Below are 27,293 nucleotides of genomic sequence, written 5' to 3' on the forward strand. Positions count from 1 at the left end.
AAAGAAAAGCAGCCAGGACATTCTAGAAGTTGTTTATTAATAAGCAGCTAACACATTCTACAATACTGGTGGAAGGAAACAACAAAAGGTATTGATGAATGAGCCAAAGCTTTTATTAGAGTATAATCACTTTTACTTTCAAAGCAATCCTTTTATTTTTGTGAAGGAGTTTGACTTGATGTGATATTTTGGAACTAACAGTATAATGTACAGTAATGTGCAAAAGTCTAAGGCACCTGAAATTTGAACAAATGCCATTAATTTGTGTAGTGTTTTTTTGTACAAATAAACCCTTACTACCCAAATAAATGGGTTTAGTTCCAACTTTCAGACGCCTAAGACTTTTGCACAGTACTGTACCTGTAATGTTGTTTTCTCAGTACAGTACACTAACTTGGAGGTTCATTAATACAGTTGTTTTGTATCATTACCATTTGGGAACTCGGAGGCTCATTATTACAGTTGTTTTGTTTATTGCCCTTAATGATGCAATGACTAAGAAAAACAACCCATATCAAGGTGTCTGCTGAAGCCATTTGAAAAGTGGAGATTTTCTACCCTTTATAAGACAGTGTTCCTCCACAAATCTTTCCTCATCCTGATACCAAGACTTGTTTGTAGAAATGAAAATAAAGTGTGTTGATAAGGGAAAAACCCTTAAATTATAGTGTCATCAATCTCTCACAGGCATTCCCCACACAGGCCTAGTTTCCAAAGCAATATCAAGTCTGACTAATTTAAATAAACACACACTAATAATCCAAGTTGATTTAGGCAGAGCACAGAGAGAGCACAGAATAACCCTACCTGACTATCATAGGGGTATGCAATCTTAGAAATGAAATTTAGAACATTATATATGTATGTATGTATGGTAATAGATATATACATCTACTACCAAACAACCAAACAGCTATCCCACTGTTGAAAAACTGCCATAGATTGTTCAGTGGTTCCAAGTTATAGCACTGGGATGTAAGACTAAAACAGGATTATGCCACACAGCTCAATCCAATGACAAAGATCCTCAAAAAGCACACTTCTACTATAGCAACTAAAACATTCACTGTTACGGCGAGTATTCCTGGGTTACTGCTTGTCTTGTCCGTAGCTCTGTGATTTCTAGGAATGAATGCTTATAATTTAGTGGGCGTGTCCAGGAAGCTGGTTCAGGCACGGGTGACTGTCCCACTCTGCCTGAAGAGGTTCTAGCGAGCTCCAAGCATCACCAGACCAGACTCTCGTCCTCCTCGCTCCTTCTTTGTGTTCTTCACTACTCCTACACCGCGATTTCGTCATAGCCGTGGAAGCCGCACTTTTTGCCGGCCACCTGGCAACCGAACGTGAGAGCTTCTTGTAGCCCCTCTCCTACAATATGAGATGGGTTAGACCGTTTCCCAATTGGGTGTACCTTTGGATGTGCAAATAGCAACAATGATGACCATCTCACCATTCGATAGGGTGTAGATCACGGATGCATTGAACGTGTCGCCGGCTCCGAGCGTGTCCACAAGGACCTCTGGGGCAAAGGCATCCGAGTGGACGACCGTGCCATCAGGACCCATACCATCTGCGCCTTTTTCGGCCCAGGCACATATGAGGACGGCTCTGGAACACAGGAAGCCAACTTAGGGTTTGTCAGTCGAAGTTTGGCCACCCCATTTTATTGGCCGTTTCAAGCGGGTTTGGAGGAGTAAATCATCAAGCTCGAAATATGAAAGCACTGGAAAACAATGGCACACTTAGCTACTATTGTACCCCTGCAGCTAGCCCCACACCGCCTTGTATAGAAATGTATGCAGTTTAAATAAAAATAAATAATAAAAAAAAACATTTAAAAAATGTTACATTTGAAATCGGTTTTGGAAAACCTACGAATAAAAACTGTAAAAAGAATATTCTAACTGCTGTTGGACATGCCAATAGTTGGAGTTTCTACACCACAGTACGTGACGGCAGACATTAAGTCAAATATAACACACTGTAGCAGAACACGATGAGTTGACAATGTTTTTAAATTACTCTGCTGAACCCACCACCTTCACACCTTCTTTTCCCCATTCCCCCATTGTCATGTCTGTCAATCTGACTGTGTGTCCCCCCTGTCCATCTCTGAGTCCATCTGTGTCCGTCTTTCTGTGACTACTCACCCTTTCTTCACTCTGCAGTAGAGGCCCTTCAGAGCGCTGGGGGCAGACTGGAAGCCGAAGTGCAGCGCCACGTCCTTACTGACAAACACCTGGATAGGATTTTATTGTTAATACCAGCAAGGACGTAACCAGTATTCATAGGAAGTCATCATTCATCTGTGCCTGTTATTCAAACGATGTAATACATGCATTGTTATTGCTTACACTGTACCACAGTATTAATTCACTGCCAGATCTAGGCCTTAAGTCACTGATCCTCATGCAGTAGACAAGGACGTCTCACCACATCACCGTACTGGAAGAGCTGGTATAGTGGCTCCCTCGTCTTCTCAATCTCCACGGACACAGTGATCCGTTGTTGCTGTGGCAACGTGCTGTTATGCTGCTCCACGAGCTGGATCATCTTCACCTGCTCCTCAGCGTTACGACCCTGGAGCAGACGTGACGGACATGTGACGGACCGAACGTCTGTCATTCCAAACTGTTAAAACCGCATATGAATCACACGGGATCAATCTGCCTTTCTTGCCTTCGCGCTGGTCTTTTCTAACAGGAACAAGCTTTATTGCGGAGGGTGCTCGCAACCACTGCGATAAGTGGTGGCCTCCTCGAGCTATCTTGGGGCGGAATGCCCTTACTGTTTGCGACTCAAGAGAAACGCAGGTGCTGGATGACTAAAATGCGCAAAATGGTTGATCCTGATTGCATATTGTTATGGAAATTTTGAACTAAGGTACATTTGAGAAATGTCTGTCTTTCCATTGGCTGGTATGTAGATCTTTACTGTTGCTGTGACACACATGTCTGTATAATATCAGAGGATTATTAGGTATTTGGGCCATGTTCTCCTGCCTAGACAAAGAAGGGTGTCAGTCCTTTCTGTTCCTTAGGAATGTGGTCCTTGGGGGGAAGTAAGGTCAGTTGGGCCCTTTAGGTAAACACAACAGTAAACATTATGGCAGGAAGGATGAGGTGGGGGGGGGGGACAGCCCTCCCTTTGGGTTAAAGCCTATGTGACACGAGACAGATGGGCAACAACTTACCACACCCCTTTTAACTGTAATAAATACAGACTGTTGATGTATTAAGGTAGAGATTCCTCAGATGATTATGTTTGTAAGCGTCTGACGCGTCTCTCTTATTTGCAAATAATTAATAAAACTGTTAAATTGTGCCAAGAGAATTTTGTCTCTGTTCTTATCGATGAAATTGCCATCACAATCTATAGCAGGTTATTCCGTATCGTCCATGCTAACATCTGTGTGAACTAACCTCCCAGTGGATCCACTTATACTGATTTAGCTCTACCTGGGAGAAGTCTGCCGCTGACACATCAGGCAGGTTTCTGAGGAAACGGGACGAAAGAAAAAAGACAAAGAAATTGGAAGGGGAAGACTCAGTTCCGTTATTAAATAGTTACTAACTAAACTACACAGGTAATACGTGTTGATACGCAACGGAAGAAGATCATTTAAGCTCATGGGGAGCGGAGGGTGCCACAAATACCTCATGGAAATGACATTGCATAACATTACCTTATCAATGCATGATCACCCACACTGTGACAACACATCAAGCATGCCGCGATCAAATGGGTAATGAGAATTAGATAGGAATCCCCGAATTAACCCATGCAGCGCCACTGCAGAAAGGCAACAACAGACCAGCCCCTAATCTCACGTTTGTGCAAAATACTGGAACAGTCCTGGAACTGACAAAGAAATCTGCAAGGGTATGACGGTCACATAACGCACGTCGAGGCCGAAACCAAGCTCACATTCACAGGCAACCGTTTGATGACCTACAGCAGTGGTTGTCCAATATTCCTCGGGGGAACCTGAGCCCGGTCTGGGTATTTGAACAACTCCTGAGCTTGCACACCTGATTCAACTTATCCACTTATCCTCAAACCCTTGATTGTGGAACGTCAGGGGTTCCCCCGACGGGAGGTTTGAAAACCACTGCTCAACAGCTCTAACAGCGTCTGCCTATGTCTCTAGTCCAATTCAGTGGAGCCCCTACTCCTGATTAACACTGCCAGTCTCTATGACACCTCTAACCTACTGCAGTGGAACAGCTACCCCCGTATTAGAGCCAATCACGGCACCACTGGATTTCACCGCAAATGCTCCGCCACGGGCGTGTCTTACGTGTCGGAGAGCACGACCGTGCGTGAGCCGCTGGCGGGACACACCACGCAACATGCACACGGAGTCTCGCCTTCTTGCTGCCAGGCAACGGCGGAAATGTCCACCCCGCGGCGCACAAAATCGCCCACGATGAAGCTGGCAGAGCAGGGACACAGACAGACAGACAGAGAGACAGACAGACGCGAGCCTCGGTGAGTCCAATGAAAGTGACAATACCGGCCGGTTCTTGTTACGAGTAAATAATGACAATAACAGCCGTAATCCACAGCACACGCTGTGCCTGCCCTAAAGAGAGGGAGAGCGGTGCATGTGCTGCAGACCGGGAGACCAGGGCGTAACCTATGGCAACGTCTGAGAAGCAGCACCTGGGAGAGGGTAGAGCATTGTGGGTAAATGGGGACGGGTTTCCATCTAGTGGCAATGGCAGGGATAAAAGCAATCACTTGAGTCTGTAAATCCAAAACCGCCCACGTGCTCCATTTTCATGACTTTTCGACCAAACTCAGAGGGTGACAACCAGAGTGTGTGGAGGGGATCAATAGACCCAGAAATGTGACTCAGTGTTAAATGAGCAAATCCCTCCCGTTACGTTATACAAGATAAAACCTCAGTAACAATAAAACATTTAATTTAGGACCTATTTCATATTTTGCCAATTGTCAAACATTTAAATCTGACTACAAACAAATGCATGGGCCTAATAATTAGGCACACCCCTGCATTATTCTGTGTAAGATTTTGCAAACAGAACTTTACTTCAAACATATAGCACTGCTAGGAGGAAGAAGCATCCCACACACTCTAGAAATGTCACCCTCAGCTTTGGGACACGTGCACAAATGGAGGAGGTGCACAAATGGAGGAGGTGCACAAATGGAGGAGGTGCGCATCCCTGCGCAAAATGAGAGTTGAGAGGACAGGGCGATTTGGGATTCAGCCAGTGGCGTGTGGGTGAGGTTTTAGGAGACAAATGAATTGTCTGAATTTAACCTACTCAAAGAGCAAACGCACACACACACAGACACACACACACACACACAGGTGGTGGCAGGTGTTTGCATGAACACACAAATAAAAACGGATCAATGGTTCAAACTCAAAAACACACACACACTCACTCACAACACACACAAACCTGTTCATGTGTAGGATGGTGCGCGTGCCCGTGGTCACATTGCTTATGACCATAGAGGCAGGGAAGGAGCAGTGTTCGTGTTCTGATAGGAGAGAGATGTCAATCTGATACTTCTTAAAGTCATCTAGTACAAAGCTGTGGGATATAATCACTGTATGAATCAGAGAGGAATCTAGAGAAACAGACAGGTAGTGGTTTTTGTTCTCTCCAGGAATGGAACAACTGAAATAAATATTCATAACAAACTTGAAACATTTATTATTAATTTATTATCTCTTTCTATCTAAACACAAATAAGTAAGATGAAAGAATAAAATATGTACACACAATATGTAATAATGTTCCTATGCACAATGCATTGCGGAGTGCCTGGACCCAGCAATCAGTCGTGGTATATTGACAAAATGCAACAAACCACAGAGATAACTTATTGCCATTATTAACGGTATAATATATATCACGTGACAAACTCACAGTCCGATATGAGTTTGTCACATGTGATATCAGTTAAGTTACTGCAAGGTACTTACTCCGCAACATGTCCAGGGGCTAGCGACCCCATGAACGCGCACGGAGCCCCAAGGAGAGATAGCACCGTGCACGAGTTGGACGCGTTTCCGCCACGCTGCCATCGTTGGGACAAACACCTATACGCGTGCGCAGAGAAATCGATTAAGGGCAGGCATTTGTAATGAACCGACACTGCTATATCCCTTAATTAAACCCTGTTAGGCCAAACATAATTACAATTCCAAGAAGTTTGTACGCTTTCAGAGCGTTTTTACTGCCCTCCGAAAAATCTATAATGTGTGGTTTTCAACAGTAGCCTAGCCGAGAGAAAAAACAACGGCCATGTTAGCGGTAGATAAAGTTTGATTTGAATACTGTCTCAGTCCACTGTCGTTGATGACGATGGCTGCAAACGAAACGCTTGGTCGAGTGGGAGATCCGTTTGCCTATAAAAACGCCCCTTATTACGACGTTTTTGTAAAATGTAAAAAAAATAATGTTAACCAAAAAAGTGCATAGGTACATTGAACCGTTGCTCGTTCTGTGATCTTAATAAAATCGTGTGCGTATTTTTAGGGCGATGCAATTAAAACTATATATGCAATGTTGTGTTTGCATTCAGTTCGAAACATCACTAACCTGCTGTCAGTGTCCTCTTCCGGATATTGATCCAACTACGTTTGATAATATCTAAGACATACCAGCCCAATGCACAGTATCTTTTTGTCGCCCATGTTCCCCGAGTGAATGTCAGGACTTTGGACTTCGGATACAATTGCCCATGACCACTTATTTGGTCTTTGAACCCCCAACAGGGTCTAAACTATCCCGCACGTCCTCAGCTCAGTGGCTGAGCCTATGTTACGGAGGTAATGGCTGCACTACTCCCCGAGGAAGTTACAGATTATAACCGAAAGATGGTGCTGTTGGAATTACATATTTTATTTTACATGCAGGCACCATGCATGGTTAAGATACTGCAGTACTTATGAAAAAATAAATAAAAATCTTTATGGCTATTGTGCGAGTATTGGAAAGATGCAAGTGCTTTTTTTCTTTGCCACCAATTTATACATGTGCTCTAATTAATATAGGTCAGAAGGACGATATGATATTTCTCTGGTGTATTTAAAATTATGTTTCATGTCTAATTTCATTTGTAACACGATATGTCTGAATTAGGTCGTTGAGAATTAGGAATGACCTGTTCTACAAGCTCAGAATGCGCAGCTGTTGCTCCGGCGACCAGAGGAACTAACGTTCTGCTACGGTACAATGATTTGTTACATGTTCGTTAAACAATGATCAACAGAGTGTCGCAAGTGCTATGCAGAATGGCATATATTTTAATCTCTCTAGTCTAGAGGCACGCAAATGTACTCGGTAAGTGTAATACATGTCTGCATATTTCCTTTGAATATGTGTGTTTGTGTTTCTGTAAGTAGCTATGCAAGTCTTTTATTTTTCTTTTGTTAACAGGCTAAGTCTACTAAAACTTTGGACAATGGTCCCACTGAAGTTGGCAGTCTAGATGTACAAATTATAGAAATGAAATGCAGCCCTCTCAGAATAACATCACAGAATAAAATGTACCACTCGATTAAGAAATATATTCTGTATGTAGGTATTTATCTATCAGTTTTATTTTGAAGATATTTAGGTCATATTACTTCTAACATTTAAAAATATTAGACCTCACTTTCTATAAATAATTATGGAAGGCACATATTTGTATGAATGGACAAAGCTGTGGATAGAACAAAAACAACAAAATAGTTGTGTTATAGTCTAGTAGTAATCTTCCCTACACATATCTGTGGCCCTTATCACAGTTGTCTTCCCCTCCCTCATCCCTTTCCCCCAGACTTATCACAGTTGTCTTCCCCTCCCTCATCCCTTTCCCCCAGACTTATCACCGTTGTCTTCCCCTCCCCCATCCCTTTCCCCCAGACTTATCACCGTTGTCTTCCCCTCCCTCATCCTTTCCGCCAGACTTATCACCATTGTCTTCCCCTCCCTCATCCCTTTCCCCCAGACTTATCCTCGTTATCTTCCCCTCCCTCATCCCTTTCCGCCAGACTTATCACCGTTCTCATCCCCTCCCTCATCCCTTTTCCCCAGGCATCAGCCATGACCTCTGCTCGAGATGTGAGTGTGCGCAGCGTGGTGGCTGAGGCTCGCCTGGAGGTGCTTCAGGTTTACCGGCTGCTGCACTGCGTCCGTGAGGGCGACACGGCCCAGATAGAGAAGTTGGTGCGTCTGGGCGTGCCCGACCTCATCAACCTGACCGAGCCCAGCCAGGGAAACAGTGCCATGCACCTAGCCTGTGTGGCCAACGACATCGACATGGTGCGTTTCTTGCTCTCCCAGGTAGGTGGTGCCTTTCAGTTTGCCTGTCACTGTTAGCGTTATATCGAAAAATGAAACCTTGAAGGCGCTGAGTCAGCCCTGCTTATTCCCCTCGCCGTGCCTACATTTTTACAGCTTTATCTTATTCCTTCTTTCTCCTTTGTGGGAGTTAAGGTCATGTGACTGTAAAATACTTTCACACAAATGTGTTTGGAAACAATGCTGCATTAGCCATGGTGATGACATTTCCCCACCCTGCTTCGCAGCGTGCCCACCCGAATGTCCAGGACAAGGGGGGCCGCACACCAGCCATGCTGGCAGCTCTGCTGGGCCATGATGATATTGTCGATCTGCTGGCCAAGAACCACGCCAACATGAGCGTGGTTGACAATGAGGGCAAAGGTAGGTAAAGACACACCTATTCTCCCCTGTGGTCCATCAGTCTCTCTCTTTTAGCAGTTGTCATTACTGGCTTCACAGATAAAATGCAGAATGTGTAGATGGTGGGCCTGTCTTTTTTCCCAGGTGTCATCAAGGATTTCTCGCTCTCGTGCCTGTTAAATTCATTGACCATTCGTAGCACTGACTATATGGTGACACATCTGTCCATGATGTGACAGCACGAATATATTTGGGTCCAAGCTAGGGTCAATCAGCGTAGACTTCGAGAATACTATGTCGTTGTTAGGTGTTATTGCATCACACCATACATTGGACCATAAAATGTAACGTTTTTACCCTTGTTTAACTTTGTAAGTGTCCACATCCATTAGACTACATGTGTTCTGTTGGACACTGAGTCATATGGATAGTTTCTTGTGTGAGTTTTCTAAACAGCACGTTATTCCGTTTCGATACATTGTCCATGATGCCTTGGTGGGTCTTGGTGCCTGGTGATTTGGTGGTGGGACACAAACAGGTAGCTCCCTCTGTGGTGTTGCTCCAGGTGTCCTGTTCTACTGTGTCTCCCCCACCAAACGGCACATGCGCTGTCTGGAGGTGGCGCTCGACGCCAAGGCCGATGTCAACAACGTATCTACGGCCGGAAAACATGTCTTCCAGCTGGCTTGCGAGCGTGCCTCTGACTGTGAGAGCATGTGTGCCAGCATCCTGGAGAGAGGAACCAACCCCAATGCCACTGATCAGGTAATCGCTAGAGGACTATGCTGAAATGGGCAGTATTAGCGAGGATGCCACCCGACGACTTTAGACAGCACCGCACAGCAACAGTTGAGTTATTTGAGATTGCTTTAATTTTGAAAACAGACTTTCAAGTACAGATAAACATGCCTTAGATCTCAACTCTCTTCCCTACTGCATCTAGCTATTTTAGATTAGATTAAATTCAACTTTATTTTCATTGAAGAAGTGCAGCGCAATTGAAAAGCAATTTTCAGCACCTTCAGTTTTTTTATTACAGTTTTACATAAGTGCCTCCTCCGGCTAGGGAATGAGGCGTTACCCCAAGTAAAGGGGTTCAAGTATCTCTGCTGCCCCCGCGACCCGATTCCGGATAAGCAGATGAAGATGAGATGAGTTTTACATAAGCCTGTGTTGCTGCCTATCCTGTCACCCCTGCAGTCATCTGGTCGTTCGGCCCTGATGGAGGCAACCCGAGCAGGGGCGTTGGAGCTGGTCAGAGCCATCCTTCAAAGGGGCGGGAACCCCAATGCCATGGACAAGAAGAGGATGACCGCTGTCCACCACGCTGCAGAGCGGGGGTTCTTTGAGGTGCAGTGGGGGTTTACCAAATGAGAGTAATCACGGTTTAATATACTCTACTACAATAGTCCTGGTTATACAATAGATCTCATTGTTTTATTAGCCTGTTATGTTGTTTTAGAACTTGTATGTTGCTCTGTGTTGCTGTGAACTAATTTCAACTCTGTTTCCATTCCCAGGTGATAGTGGTCCTGTCTGCATACTTGGCAGACCTGGGCGTGACCACAATGGACGGGAACACCCCTTTGCACTTGGCAGCAGCTGGAGGCTTCACTGAATGCTGCAGGTTCCTGGCTCAGAGAGGTGGGACACCTGACTGTAGAGATTCAGACCAGTGGTGGTACCAAAGCCATCACTTATTTTTGAATAGCACGAAAAGATCCACTGGGAATTTTCCTTTTTTAGAGTTTAGGCTACTGAATTCAACAAGCCATGAGGTTCTTCATTAGTGCTAATGGAGATTCTCAAATACACGGGGGGTGATGACCTCAGACATGGTAATAGACTGAAGACGTGTAAATCTAACCCTAGAAACATATATGTGCACTGTATTCAGTCCCAGTCAGAAGTTTGTACTCACCCGTTCACTTGAATGGGTGAGTGTCTTCACTTTTGACTGGTACTGAATATTCTAGCTAAAGTACATGTAGATTATCTCTGAATACACTCTCCCTCCTGTGTCCGACCCAGGCTGCAAAACTAAGCTAAAGAACATGGACGGCTTGATCCCCAGTCAGGTTGCCAAGAACAAGAATCATAACCCAGCCATGAAGGAGCTGAAGAAGGCTGAACGGTTGGAAGGGAAATTTTCAAAGCCAGGCGCCATCAACCCCAACGAGCTGTGGGCGCTCAGGCTGCACGACTGGTCCTGCGAGCATGAGACAGCCCTCCGAACCACCATGGGGGTCCCTGAGGGGGCAGTGGGGCCCTTGGAGAAGGTTTCCCGGGAGAGGTTTGTGACAGCGTTGCAGGAGCACCAGGCACCGGTGGATGAGGAGAACCTCCAGAAGGTCTTTAAATAACTCCATCAATCACTTCTTCTGTATAATATCGAACCCCTGGGATGTCATGTTTAGATTATGGCCTTCATTTACACACAAGTCATCCATAAAGCAGGAAACAGCAGTTTAAACAACCATAATGCTCTTCCCAACACCTGTTTCTGTAAGAAGCTTAGGGGTGAGATTTGGAAAAATCAAACCAATGTGAAATTCATAGACAGAGCTATGGATGGAAAGACTCTATTTTAAAAGTATAGTGTTTTATGTATCTTGAGGTTGTAGACGTTTTGTTTACATTAACTTTTTTCACTGGACAAAAAAAGTTATATTTTTGTGCCGATTGGGCGCAAATTAATGAACTATGCTCATTCAGCATTTAAATGTTATTTTCTTCAAGTATCAATGAACCATAATGTAGAGGTGGAAAAATGAATGGGACTACTTCAGATTGTTCCTATAAATGTATACATTTTTCAACAAGGGGTCTTATACTAACCCTCGGATCCAAGAATGCACCTGCATTTTAGAATTTCAGATTTGACAAAATACAAACCTGGGAACCGCTATCAGAGTCAATGTTTATTGTTGTGATTACTTCTATCCAGGTGATCATTGAGCATGACAAAAAGCATGAAGGGTTGATCCGTGTGACCGATTTCTTCAAGGGGTGTGCTACATCCAGAAAGCGTTCGCGCTCCCCCTCCTACGAGCCCAAGAAGAAGAAACCCGTGAACGTGGGCAAGGGGAAAAAGGGAAGCAGGTTTGCACTCCCTATGCCCATCTGCACTGTCCCCACAGAGCTCATGTGCCGGCGTGAGGATGGAGGGCCGCCCCACTTCATGGTGGAGAGCTACCAGCAGTTCACCGACACCAAGCGGTTTGACCGTGACCAGCGGCCGGGCCACCCCATTGAGGACGACTCGGTGTGGTACGTGGACGAGCCGGAGAAGGTGTATGTCAACATCAGCTATTGCGTGAAGACCGGCGACCTGGAGTCTCTGAGTTTAGCCTTCATTCAGGGGGTCCCTGTGGACGTGAAGGACTGCTACTACAAGACACCCTTGATGACAGCCTGTGGGAGTGGGAACTATGATGTGGCCGAGTTCCTCGTTGGGCTAGGGTGAGCGAAAGGATTCGGGGTGACGCTAGGTTCCAAATGGAGCATGTGTTTTGTGTGGATTGGACAATTAAACAAAAACCTTCCCTCGTTGGGCTAGGGTGAGCGAAAGGATTCGGGGTGACGCTAGGTTCCAAATGGAGCATGTGTTTTGTATGGATTGACAATGTAAACAAAAACCTTGTGGTACGTCCAGTCTGGCCTGGGCCAGCCACTTCATTGTACAACCAGCTGCAAAAGTACAACAGTAACTGCAGTATTCCCTCAATTCGCTGGCTAGCTACTGTAATAAATGTAGCAAAATAGTTTCTAATGAAACAGTAACTGCAATTTCCCATCAGTTAGCTCACTACCTACTGTAATAAAATGATCACGATTTGTTCTAATTAAGGAGTAACTGCATTTTTCTGCCTCGAATCAAGGGAAATCAGCTTCTATGTCCCACAACTTTAGATCGTTGTTACTGGTGATTAGTTCAAGACACGTGGGAACTAGCGTTGCGAGAGAGGATTCGTTTGTAGACTGCCAATGCCTATGGCTTCGTGAATTTCTCCAAACTTTCTTAATGGTTATTGAAGGCCAAATTTGATGGATTGTTTCACCAGACCTTCTGCATTTTCATTGTCTGATTTTGGAATTGTTTCAATGGAATTAAATAGAATCCTGGTGAGTAATGAGTACAGACCTGTGGGATAGTTGTTTGTCATTTTTAGTGCTGTTGCTGGTTTACCCAGAAGTGATCAGAAGGAGCTTTATTCATTCAGTGCTTCTGTCTCCTGGTTTATAGGGGAGCGGCCATGTGAGCTGTCATCAATGATGTGTTTTGACCCATTTCAGTGCTGATGTGAATGCGTGCGATCAGTTCAGCTGGACTCCGCTGCACCACGCATCCCATGGCGGTCAGCTGGACATCTTGGACCTCCTGGTGTGTTCTGGGTCAGTTGTTGATGCGGTTGCGATGAACGGGGCCACGCCCCTTATGAGGGCCATCGAGAGCTGCCGACCGTGCTGCGTGGACTACCTCATCAAGGCCGGGGCCAGCGTGGAGGCTGAGAACAAGAACGGTACCAGTGATTATCATCTGTTTGTATACTAAAGGCCCAGGTCCAGCTGGATGGCTGGGGCCCACGAACAAAAGTCAACAGTTGAGTCTTAAACTGTAGATAGGACTGGTTAAATGCCGTGCACTGTACTTAATATGATGGCGACAAGGAGTGCAGTGCAATTTTAAAGATGGCCAGCAGATGGCCCCATTGCTTGTTGTTCCAGATGACCTAGACATCCTTCCACCCACTCCAGCTCAGCTCACAGCCTCTGGCTTGTCACTCACTCATGAAATCAAGCAAATAAATGCTACATAACAGGTGTATCATCAGCAGTTCTTTAGCAACTGCGGACAGTTGGGAAGAATGTTGCAGAATATCACTGTTATCTGTGTTGTATTGCCAGCATTTGGGCCCAATTAAATGAGTAGAACAAACATATCGCTGACCTGAATGGGGTTCATGCTCTTATCCTAACCAAAATCTAAATATATAACATTTGCAAAACTGGGTCTTGGAGATTTCCAAATATTGCCAGGAGGATGACGTTGTCTTTGTCAATTGTGTCACTGCCGCGGTCTCATGTCAGGGCAGAACTGCCTTGACATCACCAGAGCATATGGAGACATCAGGATCAGTGGTCTGGTCCAGGCCAAGTTTGACAGCCTTCCCAAATCCAAGGAGGGAAAAGAAGTCGACAAACTTGCTGCCAAACCCGAGCCGACCCCTCCAGCCACTCCAAAGGTTAACGCTATTTTGACATTATGTTTAGGCAAAAAAAATTCAACACATTGTCAGGTGTTGTTTTTGTTCTATATATTTGTATGCATTCCATAAGCTCTGTCTATATGTCTCCAGTCAGACTCTCTGTTTGTGACCTCATCCGAGATACAAGTTAGGAAGGTTTCGCTAAAGGACAATATCATCTACTTCAACACCCAGATCACAAGCAGAGCCACCAATCGCCTCGACATCAGCTTCACCCCAAAAACAGTATGTCTCAGTGTGTTCTCCTCCTTGGCAGGAGGCACCTAATCTAGAGCAGGGCCTCATCCTCTGATGAGCTCACCATTTTTGGTCACAACTTGTTTTTTGCTGTAGGGGCTCTTTTTTGCTGACTGTCATATGACCTCTCTCTGTACTCTTTCTCCGTCTCTGTTTCTACTGCCCCCCCCCCCCCGCCCCGCCCCTTTCCTCACCATCCTCCCCCACTCCCCCAGGTGTGGGGTAAGCAGATAACCAGTAACCAACTGATTGAGAGGAAGGAGAGCAGGGCCCGTCTGTCACCTTTCAACCAGAACATCCTGCGGAAGGCCCTGGAGGCGGGAGAGCTCGGGGACTCACGCAGACAGAAGTTGGACCCTTAGTCCAAACATATTGAACATAATTTAAACAGCGTACCAGAAACATGCCGTATCTGTCAATGTAGTGCATTATTGTATTCACAGTAGGGTGTCATGTTAGAAGCATGCATAGAGAGGGACAGTGAGCGAGAGAGAGAGAGAGAGAGAGAGAGAGAGAGTGAAATAAACCGACAAATCAGACTTATTGGCTGCAGACATGCCACGCAGTGTTTTGTAAATCTAGCGCGCCGTGATGTTATGGAGGCTGTAATGTACCATTGGTACTTATTGGTGGATGTTCTCAGGTGTTGATACCGCACATGGTAAATCCGTGTTTTGCATCACTGCGTGTTTTATTCAGATGTTCAGTGGATGAAAATGTACACTGTGCAAACATATAAGCGTAACATGTAAAGAATTGGTCCAATATATCATGAGCTTGAATAAAAGGTCCCTGGCATTTTCTATGCACAAGTATTTGATACACTGCCGATTTTGCAGGTTTTCCCACTAACAAAGCATGTAGAAGTCTGTAATTATTATCATAGGTAGTCTTCAACTGTGAGTGACGGAATCCAAAACAAAAATCCAGAAAATCACATTGTATGATTTTTAAGTAATTAATTTGCATTTTATTGCATGACATATGTATTTGATAAATCAGAAAAGCAGGACTTAATATTTGGTACAGAAACCTTTGTTTGCAATTACAGAGATCATACGTTTCTTGTAGTTCTTCACCAGGTTTGCAGCAGGGATTTTGGCCCACTCCTCCATACAGACCTTCTCCAGATCCTTCAGGTTTCGGGGCTGTCGCTGGGCAACACAGATTTTCAGCTACTTCCAAAGATTTTCTATTGGGTTCAGGTCTGGAGACTGGCTATGCCACTCCAGGACCTTGAGATGCTTCTTACGGAGCCACTCCTTAGTTGCCCTGGCTGTGTGTTTTTCGGGACCCAGCCACAACATCCCCAAAGAATGATGTTTCCACCTCCATGCTTCATGTGGAGTTTAGACCAAAAAGCTCTATTTTTGTCTTATCAGACCACATGACCTTCTCTCATTCCTCCTCTGGATCATCCAGATGGTCATTGGCTAACTTCAGACGGGCCTGGACATGCGCTGTCTTGAGCAGGGGGACCTTGTGTGCGCTGCAGGATTTTTATCCATGACGGCGTAGTGTGTTACTAATGGTTTTCTTTGAGACTGTGGTCCCAGCTCTCTTCAGGTCATTGACCAGGTCCTGCCATGTAGTTCTGGGCTGATCCCTCACCTTCCTCATGATCATTGATTCCCCACGAGGTGAGATCTTGCCTGGAGCCCCAGACCGAGGGAGATTGACCATCATCTTGAACTTCTTCCATTTTCTAATAATTGCGCCAACAGTTGTTGCCTTCTCACCAAGCTGCTTGCCTATTATCCTGTAGCCCATCCCAGCCTTGTGCAGGTCTACATTTTTATCCCTGATGTCCATACTCAGATTTTTTTTCTTACAATCTACTCTGAAATGAGGTTAACCTGTTGAAAGTGTTGGTGAAAAAGTGACAGGACACATCTCAAGACATCTGAAAAAAACACTGCTGATTGACAGGGACACGAATATGGCGGGCAGCGCCTGCCATATTTCGTGTCCCCTATGTAATCCATAAAGGCGCCAAATATTTCAACCGAGGGTCCTTGTGCTTGTGTAGGTCTGGTGGTTGAGACTCAAATTAAGTCTTGCCATCTGTACATTAGATTGTTTGATCCCAAGGGCATAGTGTCTGAATTAACCAGACCACATGCATTTTTTTTTTTTGCAATGTCCTATATATTTAACAAATGGCTGCAAGGTTTATTCTATAAAGAGCCATATATTTAGAAATCTAATCCAGCTCTGATTATGTAGAATATAGATTGCATTTAGGTTAAGTTTATTTTCTGATAGCCAACTTTTTCAAAAATGTAAATGATATAATACTAGCATGAGTAGCCATTTACTGACCTTATCCAATAATTAGGGATGTTACACAAGCACTAATTAATATTCTATAAATATTATGGGTCTCCACTCGGACTGGGTTTTAAATGCCCAATCATGAAGATCCTCTCTGATAACACACATGACACATCCTACTTCAAAACCAGAAAGCAATTCGTTTTATGATAACCTTACAACAGTCAATGGCAGCAGAAGACTGAGGTTCTCATTCTATAATGGGTAGCCCTCGCCTTGACATTAATCATCAATTATTGTAGACATTACCTCATAGTATTATATATTATCTCATCATGTAATACATTATCGGCTCGTTTAATTTGTCATCTGGATGTTTGGTCCGTTATCTGGGGATTTCATATACATTACGGTGTCTGCATTTCATTTTCATGAGCAGGTTAAATAAAGCCTACACAAAAATTCATGGGCCATTGTTAATTATTTGTTTTATTTGCTCTTTCTCATTTGCAGCTACATATGCGTTATGCATGAGGACATCAACATAAAATTCAAATAACCGCTACATAAAAGGTGAACATTATTTTATTGCATATACATGGCTTGGCTAAACTCTCAGATTGACGTGCTTTCCACAAAAGTAGGGTAATAAGATGCCCCAAGGGACTACATTAGGGATTATGTTCCAGGATGTGTTTAGCAATACACTGTGGGAAGTGGTTAGCCTCCAGAACCTAATGGAAATCATGACCCGGGAATAATACATTTTTGTCAGATATTTAAACAAAGTTAATTACGAAATAAAATAGTTTTCTTCTCGGTCAGGACAGACTAAGATGAAACAAGCTTGAATATAGTTGAGGCATTTACTGTGGTATCAGGTACTCATTTCAGGTTAAATCTGTCTCCCAACTTCAAATACACTCACAGACACGGAGGTGCAAAGGACAGAGAAGGGAGCACCCCACGTCATTTTTTGTGACAATTACTTGAATTCACAGTGAATGTTTAGCATTCTTTTTCAGTCTAAAAGCTCTAATGTGATTGATGAAACTCACTCACCAAACACAAACAAAGAACAGCATACGAACTCAATGGAATACTGTAGGTATTTCCATCCAACAGGTCAGCTGTATGCAGGGGTGCCGCCAGGAATTTTGGGCCCCATGACAAAAAATCTAATTGGGCCCCCTCTGCGCAGCTGTTACCCCTGTCAGTCATGGGCCCTTGGTATTGTCCTAACTTTTCCCCCCTATACGGCCCCCCTGGCTGTATGTATTTGTGAAGACAGAAGTACACAAGCACAAACTGGAACAGTTTTTAATGCAATGCATTTCACGTTGCCTCCATCACTCACTCTGGTAGACACACACTGACATTTCTACTAGAAAGATGGACAACGTGTCACGGCTGAGTAGATGCACGCCAGGGACGAAGAGCCTGCATGCGTTTCGGTGTTCGCCGGCACACTACTGCCTTAAATACATACATTTGACCTGTTTACCAGATATACAGAGAGATTAGCTAATAAAAAGGCTGTTTTATGCACCATTGACTCCTGGGTGTATGTGTTGGGAATTCATTCTATCAGACACATGTCTCTTGCCCACACAGCGCCCGTCAACTAGCAGAAAAATCCCACTTGAAGAGATCGTTCAGCTTGTTCAGGTCCACGGGAGATATGAGGAGGCCTCCCATAGTGTTCACTGGGGGCCAGTGGCTCAGCCAGTGGACCACTGGCTCACAATGGCAACCTTTTTACTAGATGTTACATTTCAAGGAACTACTATCTGTTCCGTCTTTTGTTTGTTACACCTTTATGGTGGGGTAGGAGACATTTAGCTGTTGTCTGATTTAAAGCTGTTTACCACACTCCTTTGCAGCTTTTCTAGCAGATAATGTTGTAAACAACTAGTATGTGTACACATGGTACTTTGTTCCCCCTTCTCCTCCAAAGCCTCCCGTTCTCTAGGTTCCTGCGAGCTTTTTCACAACAACAAAAAAAAAAAAAACAGGCCATTGCTCTCTACTGGTGACTGACTTATCCCAGTTAACAGGTCCAAATCAATACAGAGAAAAACATTTGACATCATGCCCAAAGAACCCCTACTCTAAACGACCAATCAGCTGTGGTGTTAGAAAATGAGGAAGAGCAGAGGGTGGGAGAAAGATTTGATGAAGCAATGTAAACAAACGATTACACACCCACACACACACACATGCACACATTAACACACATCTGGGCTAATTCACAACATGACTATCCCCTTCGTGATTGGTCGGTGGAAGGATGACTTTACAGCACCCATACATTGTCAAGAGAGTGGGAGAGACGGTGACAGGAAGTACGAGACCGTGTGAGAAACAACAAGAACGTGATAGTGAGAGGGAGAAAAAGAAGAGGAAGAGAGAGGTTTTGAAAAGATTGAGAGAAACAGGGGGAGTAGAGGAAGAGTGAGAGGGGAGGGAGGGAGGGAATGCCCCTCTCCTCAGGCCACGCTCAAACCTTACATTCCTACCTGAGCACTTCATTCTGCCACCTCCGATCTTTCAGCCATTTTACCCCTGCTCCAAATTTAAGAAAACTGAATTCCTGCCTTTTTAAAGGGTGTTTAAGTCTACATGCAAAGCCATGCTGGCCTTCTGACAATACGTACACAAAGAGTGTCCTGGTCCCAATCTGAAGACGTGCATAGGGTTGATGTCACAGCTTCCTCTCCCATCTCTATCTTTCCTTGCTCACTAGCTTCCCAGCACTATCACACAGACATACTCCTCCTCAAAGTCAAAGTCGTTTTTATTGTCATATGCTGAATGAAAATAGAAAATATTCAAATTGGATACTTGATGTCCTTAATGTAGTACAGACAGTAGCAACAGTAGAAATGCAAACAGAATTACCCACTACAAGTGCACATTATAAATGAGAAAACAAAAACAACAGTAAAATGTGCAGACTGAATCAGTTGCTAAATCAGGTGCTAAAGGGTTACAGTGCAAAAGACATATACAGGTAGCCGCCTCAAGGACACAAGTAAAATTCACATGGCTAGAGGATGACAGCACAACCTAATCTGTCCCCAGTGGGTGGCGAACAGGATGAGACACAATGTTCCAGTAGGTTGAAATGCCACCTTGTTGGTTACATTATCATTACAGACACTCAAGCCAATAGGTCACAGACAAAAAAAAAGTTGCTTAAAATGATCTTTTGGGCAAGGTGAATGTTGGTTATTGTTGGCAAGATGTTCTGAACTGCCCTTTCAACACAATTACAACTGCATCATAAACAACAGGCTAGTGTAAATCAGTCTCCCAGCTGGATATTATCAGTAACCAATAACAACACACAACTCACTCTGTGAGCCTCACCTTCATTAAGGGCTTGTGACGTAGGAGGGCGCGGCCATCTTGTTTAATAGGCGGAGGCTGTTGGGTAAAGGCGGGGCCGGGGTGGGTGAGTTTTCCCTGATGGCAAACCGTTTGGAATGAGGCAGCAGTATGAACTAGCAGGTGGGGGTAGCACTAGGGAGACATTTTCCAATCCTGAACCGACGACGGTCCGGTGAAAACAACTTCAGGTAGGTTGATGAACGATTTAATCCAGTTGAAAACTACAAGCTTATTTAGTTAAAGAAAAGCGTTTACTGATAACGAACAAGCTGATTTTACAAAAACAAATGTCAAACGATGCGTTACTGATTCTTTTGTACAGAAAGGTTGTGAAGTATATCTTAAACACTTTCAATTCATGGTTGTCAAGTTCGGTACAAATAAATTACTTTTACGTCGGTTTCAATTCACGTTGTTTTTAAAAACAGAGTAAGGATTAAGCTTCCCTGTGATAAAGCTGCTTATCAACCTAGTTGCCTGTTGCAACGAGCGCGCCGTACGAGAATGGTGTATTCCAGAACCATGGAGAGCGTTGCGCTTTCCTTGTAAAAACTGATCGGGAAAACATGTAGAAACGCTCAGAGCGCTCCCAGTTTTTGATTCAGTGTCATCTGTTTACGAGAAACACCGTGATTTGTATTTGTCCGAAAAGAAAAGTGAGCGATCTTGTCATTTGTGACATTTGCAAGCAGGACTACTCCTTTTACCTGAAAGTTCACTTGTGTCCATGGAAGTGAACATCTGTGTCTCGTCGAAGTGTAACTGAATCACACGCGAAACTAGTCGCAGTTCGCTCTGCCAAGGAATAAGGAATACGTGAAATAGTGTAGCTAATACAATTCGCGTAGGCTGTTATCCGGTGGGAGAAGCCGGGCGCTGCCAGTTTCCCTTTGCGATCTTCCCCAGGCAAAGGGGATATGCTCTACACTTCGTAATTGTTTATATTGTGGCAACATTTTGGGCATTATCCCTGAGAGTCCAAGGTGTTAGTTCTGTGTATGTCAGAGTACCTGTTTAATCTGAGAAAATACAAATGTAATTTTTTTCTAGAAGTTACCGTGTATGCTTGAATCCTTGAATGAATAGGCAGGGCATTATTTCAGTTTTTCTCAAAATGTTGTTGAATGAAGTGAAGGTTTGCATTCTTCAACCCAGTTATAAAAACAATGAGGAAGGACAGCTGCTCAATTATGATCTATTGATTTCTGACTGGTCTTTTGAAAGTCTCATATGACTGGTCAAAATATCAATTGGGGGAAGAAAGCTTCAGATACTGCCCTGGGTCACATCCATTAGTTTCGCTAAATTAGCACTAATCTTTCAAGGACAGACTATGTTAACGTTAAATTATAGTTCTGAGTTTATTGAGATTAAGTAAGGATAATAATACTGAAGCGCATCTTTATTTTAGCATCTTAGTCTTTTAATGGAAACAGGGACTGGCAGTGAGACGTTTCAACTGTTGTTTCAACTGAAAAGTTATTTAGTGTGATCACTGGTGAAAGTGCATTTGGTCCTTGATGCCCATGAAGGCAGCTTCAGAAGCCCAGGTTTGGTCAAGAAGGCCAGTGTGAGAACAGAACAGCAAGTAGAGGCCTGCTGGCAGTGTTAAGCTATAAGAATTACTACACAGAATGGATAATGAACAGATAACAAAAATAATGTTTTTACAGTGATGAAACTACCATAGTTACAGACTGGATGTCAAGGAATTGAGGGTAGTGGAAGGACAATGATACTTTTTAAAAAGATGGCCTAATGAACAGATGGAGCATCTTTTTTGTTACAGTAAAATTACACTTTTAGTCAATGTATCAGACAATGTCATGTTTCATGTAGAGGGGAAAATATACATACATTCTACGTTTTTTTAAAGATTAAGCTTGGTTAAAGAACAGATGGCCATGGCCTAAAATTGTGATTGCAGTAGATTATTGTGGGCAGCTAACGTTTTGGTTAATATATAATATAACGTGTGTGTGTATATATACACACACTGATGAGCCAAAACATTATGACCACATGCCTAATATGCTGTTGGTCCTCCGTGTGCCCCCAAAACAGTGCCAACCTGCCGAGGCATGAACTCTACAAGACCCCTGAAGGTAACCTGTGGTATCTGGCACCATTAGCAGCAGATCCTTCAAGTCCTTTAATTTGCGAGGTGGAGCCACCGTGGATCGGACTTCACGGTCTAGCACATCCCACAGATGCTCAATCGGATTGAGATCTGGGGAATCTGTAGGCCAGGGCAACACCTTGAGCTCCTCATCATGTTACCCAAACCATTCCTGAACAATGTGTGCTGTGTGGCAGGGCGCATTATCCTACTAAAAATGCCTTTGCAGCCAAGGAATACATGGCCATGAAGGGCTGTACCTGGCCTGCAACGTTGTTTAGGTAGGCGGCACGTGTCAAATTGACATCCACATGAATGCCCGGACCCAGGGTTTCCCAGCAGAACAGTCCCCAGAGCATCACACTCCCTCCACCGGCTTGTTGTCTTCCCACAGTGCATCCTGGTGCCATTGCTTGGCAAGGTAAACGGCACACACATACACAGCCGCCCATTTGATGTAAAAGAAAACGTGACTCATCGGACCACGGGTCCTTCTGCCACTGCTGTCAAGGTCCAGTTCCAACGCTTGCATGCCCATGTCACTCTGATCGGTCTGCAGCTGCACCACTCTAAACGAAGCATGCGATGCACTGTGTGTCTACCCAGACCTTGACTTTCGCACTTGTTAGGATATAACCAACATTATTCACTTCACCTGTGAGTAGTCATAATGTTTTGGCTCATCGGTGTATATAAACTGTACAAGGAATTGACATGTTTGGGTAATAAAATAGGAGCACCACGAGGAATTTGGGGGACTGTTGCTCTCCCATGGGCAGAAGACTTGGTTCAACAAAGCAGATGTTTCACGTGTCGCGGTAGCTAACATGGCCAATTTGTTTTCTTCAATATATTTTTATTTAGCAATCTATATACACTGAACAAAATTATAAACGCAACACTTTTGCTATTTCCCCCATTTATCATGAGCAGAACTCAAAGATCTAAGACTTTCTCTATGTACACAAAAGTCCTGTTTCTCTCAAATATTGTTCACAAATCTGTCTAAATCTGTGTTAGTGAACACTAAATCTGTGTTAGTGAGATAATCCATCCACCTCACAGGTGTGGCATATCAAGATGCTGATTAGACAGTATGATTATTGCACAGGTGTGCCTTAGGCTGGCCACAATAAAAGGCCACTCTACAAACTTTCATAGGTCACTGAAATAGAATAGACACCTCATCTCTCCCCTTTTGGTGTACAATGGTTTTGTCCATGATGGGTGGTCAGTTGAATTCAGTGTTTGCATTACAGTGGATTAATGTCTTGAAGCCGAAACCAAGCTGGGATGCCACTTCCATGACACTGCATTCCTTATCATTTGGCTTCTGTCCTTATGACAGATTGTTTCTGAAACCTTTTAGTAGCTGATCTCTGACTGCTTCATTGATCTGAATGAGACTGCAGATCCACAGTAACTCGAAACTCCCCGACACACACACACACACACATACATGCGCGCGTGCACATACACGCACACACGCAATAGCCACAGACACAAACACACACACACTGGCCCCAGAACTTCTCCAGAGCAGACTGCATCCTACTGAATCCAACACCTGTGTGGGTGGGAGTTGGAGTGGAGGGGTGTTGAGGCGCGTGTCAAGTCTGCTCACTGGAGAGCAGCGCTGGCCCTTTGAAGTCAAGACACACCAAGCCCTGTTTACAGTGTGCCAAGGAGTATATGGATTAACGTTACATAGCTGCCTATTGGCTAGGTGCACACGTGTGTGTGTGTGTGTGTTTGTGTGTGTGTGTGTGTTTGTGTGTTTTTGGGTGCAACGAATGCAGGTGGAAATAGTGGGGGAGGCAGGTTTTGAGAGTTAGGAGAGAGATAAACAGAAGGACAGAAACTGATACAGTGACAACACAATGAGTGTTGGCCCTGCCTGGTTTTAGAGGGGAAGTATGTGGGCGGGCTGGGAAATCGGGGGGAGGGGCTGTGTTGTGAGGGTGGGGCAGGGCTGAGAAATAGGGGGGAGGGGCTGTGACCAGGCCTACTTCACTAGATTAATACTGTGGGCTTTATGCTTGCAGAATGGGACACTCTGGCTTTAGTCCTGTAATCCCCTCTGGGAAAGATGATTGCTTTGAATCTCCTGAACAGTGCATTGCCATCACAGGCCTCACCACTACCCATACAAACGGCCACACGCGCAGGCACATCCACACCGCCAGATGGACACACGAAACACACACATATGCACACACATGGACATACACAGACAAACAAACACAGGCAGGCTTTCTATTTGACAGTTACGTAATGAGAATATGTAATAAATATGGTCTGTCCACTTTGACAAGACAGCACTCTATGAATTTGAGTTGGTGCTTGTGACGGGCATTTTGTGTCTGCAGATACTTTGTCAAGCATGTTTGAAGGCAGATTACATTCATGAACAAAGAAGGCGTCAAATAATGAAGCCCATAGTTGTTTTAATTCTACATTTACATGCTTGCTAATTAATAGACCGCTTTTTTAATCATTTGTTATTTTGTCCCCCAAAGCAGTTTTTCTATTCACGTTTGCATCGCTCAGTGTTCCAACAAGGATTGGTAATATTCCATGATATCATATTCTCACAGCATGTTAGCATTAGCACTGGGCACCAAGCTAATAGCCTCCATCTGCTCAGTCCTTCTCAAAGTCAGTAGAGGATTACATTGCGTTAGTTAACAATTGCACACAAGTCCAATCAAGATGTTATTTACTGCTTTTAACTTAACGCCTACTATGTCAGTGTGCTTTGGGCTTCCCCATAGGGGGCAATAAGGGTAAAATGTTTTGCAGAAGGACATTATGCTATTTCTTTCCCCCCTTGCCAACTCTGGGATTCAATCTAGTAAACTTACAGTTAAGCTATCTGGTGCCCAGTGTTTAGAATGAAACTAGTCCACTCGGATGCTCCTTTTAGGGTGCAAAACATTCCTGTTTCTTCTGATGTTGTCACCCATTAACAGTTACCTGCTGTTCCAATCGAAAAGGTAGATTAAGAGACAGGTCGATGAAGAGAGAGAGAGAGGGAGTGAGGGAGAGAAAAAGGGTGACAGAGAGACAGAAAGGCAGATCTGGAGACAGATACATTATATATACACAGCGAGAGAGTGAGGCAGCGGGAGCCAAAGTCAGTGAACGGGACCGAAAGGGAAAGTGGGAAAAGAATACGACAAAGATAATATTGATAAATACCAGCTCTGTCAAATATTGATAAATACCAGCTCTGTCAAATATTGATAAATACCAGCTCTGTCAAATATTGATAAATACCAGCTCTGATCAAATTTGATTATATGCACGTTTCAGGAATGAGGGCCATTGAGCGTGTTGTCGTCTTTTATATTGTTCTGCTCTGCTTGCAGTCCTGGTGCGGAAGCTGCCGGCACCTATTCGACTCTCTCAGGGAGCTCTAATGGGTTTCTGTGCTCCGTCTTTGTCGGATGGTTTCAAATATTTATCAGTCTGTTTCAGGCACACAGGGGCCGGCGCGGGTAGCGTTTTATTTGTGTTTTTCTCCCCCTGTTGAGTGTCTGGAGGCCCAGATACAGGGCCTGGCTCGAGACTGGGCAAAATAAAACACAGAAGAGTATCAGTCACCGAACGACACGACGTGGTGGCCTATGTCCAGTCAAAGTTGCACAGCTTCAGGGTCGGGCTGCTGATCGTTGGACAACGCCAGTGCACATGCGCACACAGTGGCGACCTGGCCATCGGGAGCACAGGGACATTTCCCGGTGGCCTGTGTGATGGTAATTTCTAAAGTCCTAATAGTTCTATGAAAATGGTAGGTAAGACAGGAGAAATCAATTGCACAATAAACGGTTTAATATACTTGCAAGGAGAGAATACGCAGGTTACAAAGTAACAGTGAATAGTCTCTAAAGCACATTCAATACATTCAATACTTATAGAGAAATGGGTGGGGTTAGGAACCCACATGGTCGCACCACAAAACCACATATGTTCCTTATTCTTCCTTCGCCCTGTTGTGTATCTTCTCCTATCCTGTCCTAAAACCCATTGATCTGCATCTACCCCCGTCCTGCTGGAGCTTCATGTTTACCTCAACACCTCATACTTCCTTTCCCACAGCACAACCAACATTCCTTTTCTCATCTAAACAGTTGCTCAGTCGTTTAATCAGTTAGAATACATTATTAAAGGCATTTCCACAACACCTGAGGGTCATTTTAGCCTGCGGTGATGTAGCAAGCAGAAATGAGTTGACGGAGAATCCACGCCGCCTATCAGGCGCGACTCTCACTCTTTCACTGCAGTGTCCCCGCGCGACAGTGCGCGCCGCGACGCAGGTCAGGGCTCTCCGCGACGCACGTAGCAACCGTCTCCAACCGATGACATATTAGACGGCAACATGGACTGTCAGAAAATGAAATGTGAGGTAGAGAATGACGAAGAGCAAGGCCCTTGCCGAGCATCATGTTCGCCAGGAAGGGACCGGGTCGGTCAAAAACACACCCGGACCCACACATCGCACAGTGACCACAATGTTGGCCTGCCAAACTAGTTTGGTACCCTGGCATCAACAAATAGGGGTAGCCTAGAAAATGAGCGGACTGGTGGTTTGGGTGAACAGGGTAGTCGAATGGGATGTAGTCAAATTCCCAACCTGAATTATTGTTGCAGTCTGCCCCTGCACACACACACACACACACACACACACACACACACGCACATTTAATCACACGACAATCACATGCTTAAGCACCCAAGCATGCAAACACACATGGCTGCTTCACTGGAATTGTGAGCATGTTTTTGGGAACATAGTGTATTCCCATTAAAATACTATTTCCCTGTACCTAACCCCATTGCCTTATCCCCAACTATGACCCTAACTCCTGACAAACATAATGCCTTACTGAAAAACCAGGACTCAGTTTGAGCTGGAACTGGATCCAACACCTCACAGATTTTACTCAGTTTCTACAGGCACCTGTTTTGCCCCCTATCTGGTATCTGTCGTGCATTTTGTCTTTTTCCATCATTGTATGCACTTTCACTGTAAACATCCTGTTGAAATCAATCCATTAAGTTGCCTATTTCTAGTGTTCGAGGTCACCAGCCTTACTTCGAGGGTATTGTGGAAATAAGTTGAGACAACAAGATAAGGTCTTCTGTTTTTATCTCCCTCTGAGTTGTGACGCTTGCCAAGCTCCTCAGTCTTCGCTTCCTCTGTAACTGGAATTGGAATCCACAGTATTCCTCTCCTTGAATACCCACGGCCTGGCCTGGCTTGAAAGGTAGAGACACAATTGCAATAATTGACTACAGGTGCGAACAGTTGTGCTCTGCCTG

General features: G+C 44.4%; 3 protein-coding genes across 9 annotated transcripts in view; 2 read left to right on the forward strand and 1 right to left on the reverse strand.

Moving 5' to 3' along the window:
- Window positions 1–16: 16 nt before the first annotated feature.
- khk (ketohexokinase) lies at window positions 17–6,826 on the reverse strand. Of its 4 annotated transcripts, none has more exons than XM_034297539.1 (9): window positions 6,585–6,826; window positions 5,966–6,082; window positions 5,436–5,517; window positions 4,301–4,435; window positions 3,423–3,495; window positions 2,434–2,580; window positions 2,151–2,239; window positions 1,451–1,608; window positions 17–1,368 (listed from the first exon to the last, which is right to left on the reverse strand). In XM_034297539.1, the coding sequence occupies exons 2-9, from the start codon at window positions 5,973–5,975 to the stop codon at window positions 1,280–1,282; spliced, it is 783 nt and encodes a 260-aa protein (XP_034153430.1). In that variant the 5' UTR covers window positions 5,976–6,082; window positions 6,585–6,826; the 3' UTR covers window positions 17–1,279. The 4 variants fall into 4 exon arrangements, with proteins under 4 accessions (XP_034153430.1, XP_019909975.2, XP_010877752.2 ...); XM_020054416.2 differs by having other exon boundaries at window positions 3,459–3,495; window positions 5,436–5,570; XM_010879450.3 differs by having other exon boundaries at window positions 5,436–5,570.
- Window positions 6,827–7,230: 404 nt separating this feature from the next.
- On the forward strand, window positions 7,231–15,003 carry LOC105015954 (ankyrin repeat and EF-hand domain-containing protein 1). 3 transcript variants are annotated; one of them, XM_034297572.1, is made up of 12 exons: window positions 7,231–7,328; window positions 8,067–8,315; window positions 8,561–8,696; window positions 9,241–9,440; window positions 9,876–10,025; window positions 10,196–10,319; window positions 10,707–11,026; window positions 11,623–12,137; window positions 12,972–13,198; window positions 13,767–13,921; window positions 14,036–14,170; window positions 14,398–15,003. In XM_034297572.1, the coding sequence occupies exons 1-12, from the start codon at window positions 7,320–7,322 to the stop codon at window positions 14,542–14,544; spliced, it is 2,367 nt and encodes a 788-aa protein (XP_034153463.1). In that variant the 5' UTR covers window positions 7,231–7,319; the 3' UTR covers window positions 14,545–15,003. The 3 variants fall into 3 exon arrangements, with proteins under 3 accessions (XP_034153463.1, XP_034153464.1, XP_034153465.1); XM_034297573.1 differs by having other exon boundaries at window positions 14,120–14,170; XM_034297574.1 differs by lacking the exons at window positions 14,036–14,170; window positions 14,398–15,003 and having other exon boundaries at window positions 13,772–13,858.
- A 4,904-nt stretch (window positions 15,004–19,907) lies between these two features.
- The window catches only part of LOC105015953 (synaptosomal-associated protein 25-A), a 49,813-nt gene continuing 42,427 nt past the window's right edge, over window positions 19,908–27,293 (forward strand). The window contains exon 1 of one of the 2 annotated variants that reach the window (XM_010879446.3): window positions 19,908–20,037. The gene's annotated coding sequence lies outside the window, so the exon portion shown is untranslated. The remainder of the gene's footprint in view (window positions 20,038–27,293) is intronic. The other variant, XM_010879445.4, reaches the window with a different exon arrangement.

The sequence above is a fragment of the Esox lucius genome, chromosome 15 (assembly GCF_011004845.1).
Source record: "Esox lucius isolate fEsoLuc1 chromosome 15, fEsoLuc1.pri, whole genome shotgun sequence".
Taxonomy (NCBI): Eukaryota; Metazoa; Chordata; class Actinopteri; order Esociformes; family Esocidae; genus Esox; species Esox lucius.

Excerpts from the sequence above, each read along its gene's own strand:
- khk (XM_010879450.3), bottom strand. The coding sequence starts at position 5,997 with ATGGGGTCGCTAGCCCCTGGACATGTTGCGGA. Across the intron at positions 4,436-5,435 it reads ACCATCCTACACATGAACAG|CTTCATCGTGGGCGATTTTG; the intron begins GTTTGTGTGTGT and ends CTGCTCTGCCAG. Across the intron at positions 3,496-4,300 it reads ACGGTCGTGCTCTCCGACAC|AAACCTGCCTGATGTGTCAG; the intron begins GTAAGACACGCC and ends CCGTTTCCTCAG.
- LOC105015954 (XM_034297572.1), top strand. Across the intron at positions 11,027-11,622 it reads ATGAGGAGAACCTCCAGAAG|GTGATCATTGAGCATGACAA; the intron begins GTCTTTAAATAA and ends ACTTCTATCCAG. Across the intron at positions 13,199-13,766 it reads GGAGGCTGAGAACAAGAACG|GGCAGAACTGCCTTGACATC; the intron begins GTACCAGTGATT and ends GTCTCATGTCAG.